Genomic DNA, 12636 nt, shown 5'->3' with positions numbered 1-12636 from the left:
GTCTTTTTTTTTTAAATCTCAGGTAAGAGGCTGCTCGGATTAAGGAGTGGCTTCACTCCTCTTACACTTAATTAGCAACCCAGAACAGGGATTAGAACAACTACCTTAGAATCCAGAAAAAAACTACCTTAGCTACCCTGAACAGGAGCACCTAGCTTACATGCTTTAGATGAACATTAGATTGTTTTTCTTCTTCTGCTCTTTCCTTTGGTTTGTTATTTTGTTTGTATTTCCTTGCAATTCCTGCAAAGCAATTACTATAACCTTTATAATAAATAACCTTTATTTTTATTTATAAAATAAAGGTACTTTTATTTTATAAATACAATTAACTTTACTTTTGCCTTCACATGGCGAATGTGACTCTTGATGGCCTGATTCCAGTTTCAGTTCACTCCTTGTGCCACTCTCACACATTTTTTTTTACTGGATTTTGCTTAAATAAAAGAAATAAAAGTAAAACAATAATACTTGCAACTGTTTTTCGGGGTCAGAGTCATATTTGCATTATTAATAATTCTGTCTTCTTCATGAGGTAGGTGTTCATTTATTTGGGGGAAGATGTAGGAAAACAAACATGATCAGGGCAAACAACAGATATGGGCAACAGATGTAATATTGGTTTTGAGAAGGGTAAATGCTAACATATCCATTTGTAATGTGGATAGTTGTGCACATAAGTGCAATCCTTTACACTCAAAGCTTTTTTAGGGACACTGTTCAGGTTCTCTAATGGATATCAGTGACATATTATTGATTATTAACTGCACAACCTTTTCACAGTCAACACAATTATTTCATTGTGAGAATCAATTCTATCTCTTCGCAGGATGAGTGAAAACACTTCTACCCGAAGCTTTAGGCCAGGCGAAGATCTTTCAACACAAGAAAATTCCTTTTGGTGAGAAAATGCGGACCTAATCCAGTTTTCAGGTAGCATATGTTGAAGAGACACTTGTGTTACCCACAGATATGTGGGTTGCATAACCAGACAGCTTACAGAGTGAAGCAAATTACTCTGCGTATACCTGCAAAGTCATGTGTAAAAAAAAATAAAAAAAATCAGTCACACACTTTTCCAGTTTTTTATGCAAGCAAATGCTGAATACAGTTTGTCTTCTTTTGGCCATATCATGTTTAATCCCATGAGAACACGCAGAAAACAGATGACATTTAAGAAATTGAAGATGATCCCTCAATATCAACCAATGTATTGTTCAACAGATGCCTTTTAACTTACATAGAATAAGGTACTTAAAATGTCACTGTGAAAAGAAAGACACTTAATGGACATATATGCTTCTGGAAAAATAACACTGATTTGAGAGCAGGTGATTTAAGCTCTGGAAATCTTGTCTTCTTCTAAATATATTAGATAGCGCTGCATCATGTTGTAGAAATTACAGAACTTGCATGCTTAAAAAGTACCCTGTATTTCTTATAATAGATTCTTTAAAAGAGGGGGAGTGATGCTTTATTTATGCCTGCAAGTGTTGACTTCTAATGACAATTAATGAAACACTAACGTTAAAGGTCAGAGGTTTTCAAACTGTGGGAGACGTAGCCGCCCCTTCAGAGAGCATATAAACAACTGCGCCCGCCCCAAGTGCATTATCGCTATTGTTTCAACTTTTTGCTATTGCTATGGTTTATGGTCCATTCATGCATGTTTCATTGATTGTGGGGGGTTTACCTGCTTTAGTTATGTAGTGCCAGATGATATGATACTTCAGTTGACTTGTCATTTTTTTATAGTATCGAAAGTATGACCACAATTCATTTAGCCTCCTTGAAAAAAAAACATCTGGGGCTCTGCAGGCCACACAGTGGAGCATCTTTGAATCCAGCCCATGAAAATCCCATCCATCCATCCATCCACTTTCTATACACCCTTTTCCCTAGTGGGGTCGGTGATGGTGCCTATCTCCAGCTAACGTTCCGGGTGAGAGGCGGGGTACATCCTGGACAGGTCGCCAGTCTGTCACAGGAATTGCAGGCCATTCAGAAAAACTAAAATGACATTCATGAACATGAGTGTATGCAAACTTCTGACCCGAGCAATAGTTGACATGTTAATTCTGGTGTGACATAAGTAAAAAACAGAAAAAAGGACATTTAAACACCATGTTTACAAGTTCAGTCACAAGACAAAAACTTATTTTGAAAAAATCAAACAGTGAGTTGTCCATAAACTCAATAAATGTTAGAACACTTTTTCATAGTATTTGGGCACTTTTTAAAAAGTTTTTTGCAAGGCAGAAACATATATTTATACATGATTTATAAGCATTATATGTCTAAGAGGAACCATACAGTATTTTAATTTGCTTGTGAAACATTTGAAATATTAATATACTCCACTGTGTATAAAACTTAGAAACCTTTCAAACTGAAGATGGGCATAAATATTTCTCTTTTTTGAAACATTCTAAATGCCATTTCTAAGTAGGAATGACAGGCATCAGCCAGCAGCAGCAGCTCTGTGGTTTGTTGAGTTAGTGTTAAATCCCCTTACATGAAATTGTGCTTTTTTTTGTCCTAAAAAAGTGGCTTGAATTTAGGGATTTATTCAGTTACTATGGCAATTAGAATAAACTCTTTACCAAAACAAATAGTTGACAGAAGAGTAAAGTCAGTAGCATATATAGCATTTGTCAGCTTCTGCTTGTTATAATGGTTCCTTTAAAACTCAAACGATGCATACCAAATTAGGTAAGATTCTTTTGGGTCAGCTCTCCCACTGGTTCAAAGACGTTACACACAGAAGCACACTACGACTGTGTTTAGGACAGCACAGCGATGAGAAAAGAGTCGAACAAAGAAACACAGAATTGCGCTTTGTTTGCCAGTAGGTGTAACATTTCAGTGGCTTCCAAGCTCCTCTTATGCAAACTAGAAGCTCTATGTCTTTACCTTTATCTGGCAGAGATGTTGTATTAATACTGACAGAAACAGGAAACAAAAAATTTCTCTTATTTTAAAATAAAAGAAATGCAAGCAAGATTTTATTATCACATGCAAGCTGCTCTCAGATATTTGAGCTTTTTAAAGTGACTGTTTAGACAGGTTTTCTCAATGGGAGTGACTGGAAGCTTTACACAAATGCAGACTTACAACATCTTAAAATGAGAATATTGGTGCATCCACAATAAACTCATGATGTGCTTTCAGGGCTTCCAGCTTTAGTTTACTTTAAAACTTGATCTCATGTGAAATAACAGTTTGGTGATCCTTGTGGTTATAAAAAGCCCCAAACTCTAAGAGTAGTTATAGTTATTTTAAATGTGTGCCTCGGTATGAGTAATATATTTCGTCTACAAAACCAATCTATGCCATAGATTGATGCTCTTATGGAGAAATATTGCATGTGTCGGAATCTGGAGACAAAGTCTGTTGTCTCAAATTACTGCAGAGTAAATAAATGGCCATTGATTAAAAGAAGCATTGTCTGCTCCAGACTTTGCTGGACTTCTTGGCTGATGTAACGCTGCAGTCAGGAAGTCAGTCAGCGATTGGAGGCTCCTCGAGAGCAGCAGCTAAGCCATTGTTCTCTCCCCTGTCACTTGAATCTCTTTCCTCCATCTTTTCATCCTGACTTAGTGGATTCAACTCTGACAGGCAGTCCAGGGGGTCAAAAGTTTGCGTTTTAGGTTCGGGGCTTAGAAGCGGGAGCTGAGGCAAAAGTGGTTCGTCCCGGAGCTTGGTGGCTTGCTCCTTGGCGCTGCAGACGGGAGTGTTGGTCTCATAGACCTCATGGAAGTTGTTGTAGTCTACTTCGTAGAAGCCCTTTTCCAAAGATAAAACAGGTGTGAAGCGGTAGCCCCATAACACCTCCGTATCCAGGTAGGAACTCCGAGCCTGACATGTCATTCCTGCAACAGATATGGACAGGAATGAATGGATTCGCATGCACATATTATAATTTTCCACACTTAATCCTTGCAAGGCCACAAAGAACTAGCAGCTATTGCCACCTATTATGCATGTACTACAGACTCACACCTAAGTGCAACTTAGGTGAGTTACAGGAGTCCCACATGTTGTCAAGCTCTATCAAAAAACTTCTATGTATTTTTTCCTAATTTTTATGCAGAGCTCCGCCACGGAATCGGCTGCTGACTGGAGAGGATTTTATTTTCAGATTTGATCGCTCAATTCAAGAATACAATTCCAATATAGTTCCAATCAGTGAATGAGCCATACAATGAACTACACATTGCATGAGTAAAGAAATCTTAATCTTTAGCTACCTCACTATTAGTGAGGTAACTAAAAAAGCATGTCTGATAAACTGAGATATTTTCTACAGCATTTTGAGACACGTCGGTGTGTAATTCAGACTGCAAGAGAGAAAGATAACTGTGCTGTCTAATTGTTTTCAACCTCCATGAGTCAATACTTTGTGGAATTACCTTTTTCTATGGTGACAGCTTCCCTTCTATCAGGGCATGCCAGCTTTGCATAACTAGTGGTCTGTCTGTCATCATTTATCCAAATAATATTAAAAATACAGTACACTAGAATTTTTCCACAACTATTGGTTACAGGATATGAAGGATTCAGTAATGTATTTTAATACAAAGCAAAACCTAATGTGATTTCAAATGATATAGTTCCCAAAAGAAAACTAATTGCAATGGAATTCACACTTAATGCATTCACAATGCTGAAACAATTCAGATCAGATTGTAGCACAAAGTTAATAAGCAAATAATAAAATAGGCAAAGTTTTTGGGATTAATACATTACATTACAGTTATATTTCAGTAAAATACTTTTTGAAAACTTAGCTTTTTGTCTCTTCTCAATGTGTTCTTTTCCATGAAAAGATGGCAAAATATTCTAACTTACAAAAAAAAAGAAAAGAGCCTCTTGTTTTCTCAACAATAGCATGGATGTTTTATGAATTCTGAGAAATGTCTTAAAACAAGTCTTATTTTCTGTATAAATAATTTTACTACGGGCAAAAACCTAAACCCTCCATCTCAGGTTTGGAAGCATCAAATAATGAAAACAAAAAACTGTTGCCGGAAACACATAGAGCACATAACTTGGCCTCTGGCAGAACATTGTACTTCTACAACAAACTGCAGCCTCATCACATATTTTTCAGAACGTACTGTTAGTTGCGCTGTAGTCAAACAACGTCTTTCTTCAAAACAACAGGTGACTCAGTTTTCTGTTAAACAAATGCCGTACCGTATATGGCTTGTTAAAATAATAAAACACACCGGATGAGATACACTGCTGCACTGGAGGTCCGTGAATCAACTGTGGAGATGTATTGTTTTTCATTTGATTTAATAAAATGAAGAGGAATATAGCAGCAACACAATAAAATATGTATGAAAGGAATGTTTTACTATGAAATAAAGAAGAAAAACTTTTACTCTCTAAATGCAAACATTTGCTGCGACAATGTGTTAGTGAAATAAATGGTCGGCAGACAGCAAAGTTTGTTTTACAAACCCTGAAGACCAAAAGGGAAATTGTTAGTGTGAGATTCATGGAGTTAGATTGGTGGGATCTTTTTCATCTTCTCTAAAAAAAAATTGCTTGCAATTGTATAACAATATTTTTCGGACCAATTTATTTTATACAATTTCCAGATATAAAAAAAACAAAAACAAAAAAATATTCATTTTATTTCGTTATTTAAAACAGTTTTGCTTCATTATTGTAGAATAATTTTGAAATTTATCTTTCATTTTTACCTGATAGATACCATCTTCTTTAGATGGAAGCAAAGATGGAAGTGAAAATATTTAATTGAGACCATTTAATTGAGTCCATTGTTAACTGACTTTATGTACAGTGAGAACAAATCACTATTGCCACCGCAAAAGTGTGTTTGTGCTTAGTAGTTGTTGTCAACTCTATTCACTTAACCCTTGTGTGTCTTGCGGGTCAAAAGTGACCCATTAGCATGTTTAGCTGTAGGAAAAATACCCTAAACAATCTTTTTCCGACTTGAAATTTTATGACTTTTCCTAAATTCCCTAAAGCCCCATCATTAGAAAAAGTGATACTTTGTTTTTGTCTATATTTCCATGTGGGCTGTACACCACTAGGGTATAATGATTGTCTTATGGGTCATTTTGGACCCGTGAATTATAAAACCATTTAAACACCAGAAAAAGAGTTCAAAGGCCACACACAGACTCTCTCTAATACCTACATCTACTTCATTTTTTGTTGAGATGTTCTCCATCTTATGTTATGCAGATTATGTTATCCATCTTATGTTGAGCAGAAGATGTTCTTCATCTCATGTCGAACATCTCATAATATTTTGCAGGAGGTTCAACACCTTATGTTATTCAACGTAAGATGCTGAAGTTGTCAACATCAACTCTTCTGTTGATGTTGACAATTGTTCACAAAAACAAACAACATTTTGTTTGTTGTCTTGCCTGCTTTGCATACGTAGAGGCAAAGTGAATTATACAAATACAAGAGGTATTTTTATAATTCACTTCCTAAAAAAATATTAAAGAATTGACAAAAAAGTTCCAAATTGTTGACTTTTTTTCACTTTTAGTGCAATTAATTCAGAAGTAATAGGTTCACATTTATATAATTACAATAATAAACCTTTACTATGTAAAGGAAAACTGCTATGACACTCTGTGGTAGAAAGAAAAAAAGAGTGTAATACTGTTGATCATCTTTTTGTATAATGTAGCAAAAACATACATGATAAAAAAAAATGAATTAAATTGAGTTAAAATGACAAATAACAGATTGTTTCACCATGCAAAATAGATTTTGGATCTAAAATTCAATTAATCTGCTTTATTTTGGGGTTTTAGCATTTTTGACCCATAAGACAAGGGGAGTAAACAAAAGCTAAGATCGCACAAGGGTTAAAAAAGGTCTAAATGGGTGTTTACATGCAACTTCAATAGTCCTTCACAGAGCAAAACAGACAACCTGGCATGCACACACTCATACCCAAGGGCAGTTTAGGAATGAGCATGCGTATTTGGGTCAGGTAATACTTTAACAACTCTATATCAAAATGGTTGTGATGGAAAACTCTTCATTTTAACCAAGTTCACATGCTTATGGCATTTGCTCCAAATACTAAATTCCATATAACAGTGGACAATTTGGTATTTAGGAATTTGTGTTTGTCTGTTGCCTTGCAGTCAAGGACAGTGATAGCATAACCTCAGTGTGATGTCTCAGTAAAATGAAAGGTGAGAGCGTGGCTGAGTCAAGTGCTCAACGGCATGAGAAAGCAAAAAAAGAAAGACGGACATCTTTCAATCAAAATATTACAGAGAACAAAGACGTTGCATTCTTGCCACAAGTTCCTTGGCATAGAAGATCTGAACTATGTTGATTGATCAGTATGGGGTGTCCAACAACAAGAGCATCGGCGACATTTCCCATATTCTCAAGTTAAAAACTTGACAGGTATAAACCTGAAGATATCTAAGTCACATGGAAAGGTCTCTTGCTGGTCACATTTACCTACTCACTTGAGATTGAGTCATATGGGACACAGTCGATCTCACCAGATATCCAAAACAGAAACTTTTCACTGGGCGGTATGGCTTGGCGGAATAGTGAAGGCAGACATCACACTGTAGCCATAAGTCTAGCTTTAATTTACACATATATCATGTGGTCTGCACCAATTTCAACATATTTATGCAAATATTCAGTGGACAGGGCCTAATTCCTGTACAGTACCTGATCAGCTCCAAGTCATGCTTCGATTGAGTATTATGAAATTTGGAACACGTAGCATTTTATGATCTACAAAAATGTCTCTTGGAACCGTTTCCCAATTAGCTTGAGTTCTCAGAATAAATTTCAACAAGTATGATGTCATTTTCTGTGTTATTTTTGAACTGTAGTCTGCCTGTGGTTGTAGTTTTGCAATGGCAGTAGAGGTCATTCAATCTGTATTGGCCATAAACATTGAGAAATAAAAGTTGGAAATATGTTGTGGCTCAGCAATTCTCTTTGCGTTGGGAGGTGGTTTTTTTTTACATTATAAGCAATTTCCAGTAAGCATCCAGACCCTCTGTACAAAGCAACGAGCAGAATAAGGGGTTGGTTTTTACCAAGCTAACTAAAAGTTCACAAGGGTCACACTAACACTCTAATATTCTACGGGGTATTTATCAAGTGACATTCTGAAGAGCTTTTATAGTTTTTTTGGGAAGGCTTCAGCATTTTTTATTACCGATACATAAATTATATTTTCTTGTTCTAAACTATCTTGTTTTATTTTCTCACTATCTTTGCACTGACCTATGAATCTGTCAAAAGACAAACAAAAGAAGAATGTTGCAAAAACATATGTGTTTTCAGTTTTTAGTTGGATATCCAAGAACAAAGGTATTTTATTTGCGGAGCTATGAGCTGAAAACTTGACATATCTCTGCATTGTGTTCAATGCACTCTAGAAATTTGAATAACACAAAAGAAAATCAAATGGACGGCTTGTGCATTTTGCGTTTAGACAGCTGTCCATGTGGGAGAGAGCAACTGAAACACAAATCATTAAAAATGACAAATTCAAAGCACATTACTATGTTACAGAATATCAACAATAATTCTTCCTATAGATTCTCTCTTCCAATCATTAACTGGAATTTTATGCCAGTTCTTCTGGCAATAGAACTTTATTCTTGGTGTAGAAATACAGTTTAGTTTATTTTTATTTATTTATTTTTTTACTGGGATTGTTTTTCAACATTCTGACTATTTTACTATGGATTCTTGTCCTCTGACTACTCACAGCAGCAGCTCCTGTTATACGTGCCTTGTAAATGTAACCAACCAGAACCTCAGAATTTACCCAAAACAAAAACCGGTAGTGTGGGTAGCTACACTTTATTCATTTTGAAATAAACACAATCAAAGACAAAACCTTTAAGTAGCAATAATGGGGATGAGGGCGGCTGAGAGCACAAGGAAACACTTGAAATGCTTTTGTAGGTTTTAGTTTTACGTCCCATTTAAGAAAATTACACGGAGGCCTTTTGATTGAAGAGCAGTCATCAGCTTATGAAATACCAAATCCTCATTACAACTTTAATGATACGGAACTAAATGTCTTAATATTTTTGATGCTCCAAGAAAAGTCAATTAGCCTTTTATCATTTTATAAATTACAACATTAAATACGTAGAACACCTTTATTTCCTCTCCATTTCCTCTACTCATCCATCCATTATTAATGTCACTTTGTACTCTTTATCTTTGTAAACAAAATGCATTATTAATTCTTGGAATATCCTTCAATTCTACTTTCTCATTTGTTTCCTTCTTCATACCTGTGGCTTCAACCATGCCCTCAAGGATAACGACGATTTCGAATTCCTCTTTCTCCATTTGTGCCATGGACATTTCCCAGAAGGGGCTCTTTTCGTTGATCTCGTGAGAAATGATGAGTGGCGACACCAGGAACAACCGATCATCCCCCGTGTCAAAGCCGATGTTAATGTCAGTCTGGTTGAGTGGGATGAACTCCCCCTCTTTGGTCTGCTGTGAGCGGATGAGCTTCGCTCTAATTGACGCCTCCACAATGTGAGAGTTCCTCAAGTCCCCCACTCGAAACATCAGGCACATCTTGTTGTCCCGCACCGATATGACGGCGTTGGTTGAGAACATGAGGGTCTCGGCGCGGTTCTTTGGCTGTGAAATCTTGACAAACATGCACCCCACCATAATTGCGTTGACAATGGATCCCAAGATGGCTTGCACCAAGAGCAGCACAATACCTTCAGGGCATCGTTCTGTAATGACGCGATAGCCATACCCAATGGTGGTCTCTGTCTCAATAGAGAAGAGGAAAGCTGAGACAAAACTGTTGAGGTTTTCCACACAGGGGGTCCAGCCCTCTTCATCTCCATGCACCAGATCTCCACGAACCAGTGCAATAAGCCACCAGAGAAACCCAAAGAAAAGCCAGTTGACCACATAAACCAAGGTAAAAATTAATAAACTGAAGCGCCACCGCAGATCCACCAGAGTAGTAAATAAGTCACTGAGGTAACGATAGGTCTCTTGCACATTTCCGTGATGAACGTTGCACTTGCCGTCCTTCTGCACATACCGCTGTCGTGGCTTTTTTACAGGTTCTGAAATCAAGTGGGTTCGCTCGGTTGAGATCTGAGGCTCCCGCAAATGTTTCGGGAGTTTCTTAACCTGGGGTGGACAAAAAAAGAGACAGAGAAAAAAAACAGAAGGTAAAACAAAATAAGCATGCACAAACAGCTTGAAAGAAGCTCTTACTGAACATCTCCTTATTTTCCTGTACAAATTTATCTTACATCCTTTATGTTTTGTAAGTGTATGGTTCTCAAACTATAGTACAGGTTCTTGTGCTGCCTAAAATCTCAACCTTCAAGCAAAAAATGGAAACATAATTAAATGTTGCTAATGTTCTTTTTATGGTACAACAAATTTCAGTCTATATTTCAAAAAATATTATCACTCGTGATAATGAAACTCCTGAAAACGCATACAGATTGTGGTCCTTTTTGTCGTAAAAAGGTTTTAGAACTATTGGGGTAAAGTTTTTAGAAGTGAACTTGTTTTATTGGATTTACTCGGAGATCCTAGAAAAACCAACACACATTACACCTGGCTGTCTGGCAGCGACACCAATGCAATCAATAGCTGCATTATAAAGTTGCCTCCTGTGCTCTGGTTGCCACTGACATTGCAGGTGCCAGTCTATGTGTGCATATGGACCAGACCTGAACAGAAGCAGAGACTAAGGACAAAAGAGCACAAGGACACCGGGGTCTTTGTCTGTGCTGGCCCCGCTCCAGCAAGGCGGTCTGGCTCCACAGCTGTGTCCTGTCTCCCTCTGTGTCCCTTGTGTTCTCTCCTTTTGCATGCTAAGGGATGCTAGCTTGAGCAGATTTTTCATCCTTTTCCAACATACCCTTATGATATCATTGACACAAGCTGCTTTTATTAGCATCCATGCATTGTTGCCGAATTGAATGTCATTTTCCACAAGGGTTAATGAAAATAGCACTACAGCTTCACACTTTCGGTGATGTATTTCAACAAAGGCTGACCTTATTTTGCTTTTGAGTCACACAAGCATATAGCAGTGAAGCAATAACAAACATACATCAAGACAAAGCCATGTGGAGCTTTCAAACAAACCTATGACCTGTGACAAAGTGTCGTTGTCTCAATATACTTTGCTGCTAATTGGACACCTGCAGTCTATAGTTGTCCAGTATTATGCAGATATCATTGAGAGGTTTTCATCCTGTTGTGTTCATGCTGGCCTTTACGAGCTTTCCACTCTCGGTTTAGCTGGCAAAGAAATGAATCAAAAGCACTACAATGTCCTTGCAGTGCCTTTGATTACGGAGCCTACAATTAAAGCCTGCCAGACAGGTTTATTAAAGGTAGTATCACTGATGTGTCAGGGGAACTTTCACTGCTCTCCTATGTTTAATTATGCATGTTTAGTCAGATGTGGGTGTACTGTACTGATTTTCTTCATATTAATCCTTGTTTAAGGTACATTTCAATGAAGAACTGAGAGACGATAACTTATTGAAGCAACTTGATCAGTTTGGATGAAATGTTATTAAAGCATATAAACACAAGATAAAAGTTATAAATTCACGGCCAATAAGTTCACTACTTGCAACTTTTTAAACTTACCCTAGGAGGGGGCAGGAGATTTTGAGCTGTGGCAGCATGTGCTGCTGATATTACAGTGGACAATCAGTTAAGCTTGAATGGTCCAACCTTAAGATACAACTGCCACACTTTTATATAGTCTACTATGACAACGTACAAGCAGCATGCCCCGCAATTTCAAGTGCTTCTTTAGCAGTCAATATTTAAATCTTGTATCTTGTGTAGAAAGCCATTCTTTTACACCGCTCATGAAAACAAGCTCATTCATTTCATCTTGTATGGTCTAATTGAGTCATAGAAGTAGATGTCTCAACTAGTACTGCCTTTTGTAGTCAGTACCTGGGGTTGATGGTCCATAAACAAATTAATTAACAGCCTCAGAATGGCAGCAATAAGTGGAAGTTATTTTTTATTTTTTTCCTTTTCCTTATTGAGCCTTTTTTTGTCGAGCTTGAGTATCCGCCAAAAGTTCCAGTCAGCTGGGGAATGAGTGCAGATAACAAGCATGACTCCACCATCTGTTATAGAGGCAAGTGTTGGATGTCTTTTCTTTATCATTCTCAGTGCTAGCAAAACTGAATTATGCATTGATCTGAGTATTGAGGAAATGTAATCATATTTTGTTTGTCAGCACTTCTCAAAAACACAAACACATCTTTACAGCACACCAGTTGCATATTTAATAGCCATTTTACTTTGAGTACTGTTAAGCTTCTGCACAGATTGACAGCCTGGTTTCCTTCCCTCTTATTCTTCCCCATCTTATTTACTGGAGTTTAGCAAACATCAACCTTTCGGCGAAAAATGGTGGATTCGCAGTTTACCTGTGCAGGCGTTACCCCTATCTCCATGTTGTGGTCCATGAGGACTCGGGAATCTCCTGCCATCCTCAGCTGAAGCACACCTGTGGAACATGAAGCAGGTTAATTACCTTAGATGCAAAACATTCCTATTTTGCAGTATTTCTGAGAATATAATCACTGAGTGTGTATATATATA

General features: G+C 37.2%; 1 protein-coding gene across 1 annotated transcript in view; it reads right to left on the bottom strand.

Annotated features, from left to right (window-relative positions):
- Positions 1-1977: 1977 nt before the first annotated feature.
- kcnj5 (potassium inwardly rectifying channel subfamily J member 5) overlaps positions 1978-12636 on the bottom strand; it is a 26533-nt gene continuing 15874 nt past the window's right edge. Inside the window, exons 2-4 of the mRNA XM_008425975.2 lie at positions 12462-12541; positions 9297-10170; positions 1978-3872 (exon numbers count right to left, since the gene is read on the bottom strand). Coding sequence (XP_008424197.1) covers positions 3502-3872; positions 9297-10170; positions 12462-12524 — 1308 coding nt within the window. The 5' untranslated portion in view covers positions 12525-12541 and the 3' untranslated portion in view covers positions 1978-3501. The remainder of the gene's footprint in view (positions 3873-9296; positions 10171-12461; positions 12542-12636) is intronic.

This window comes from Poecilia reticulata, linkage group LG13 (genome assembly GCF_000633615.1).
Source record: "Poecilia reticulata strain Guanapo linkage group LG13, Guppy_female_1.0+MT, whole genome shotgun sequence".
Lineage (NCBI taxonomy): Eukaryota > Metazoa > Chordata > Actinopteri > Cyprinodontiformes > Poeciliidae > Poecilia > Poecilia reticulata.
This window is presented reverse-complemented; position numbering and strand designations above follow the sequence as displayed.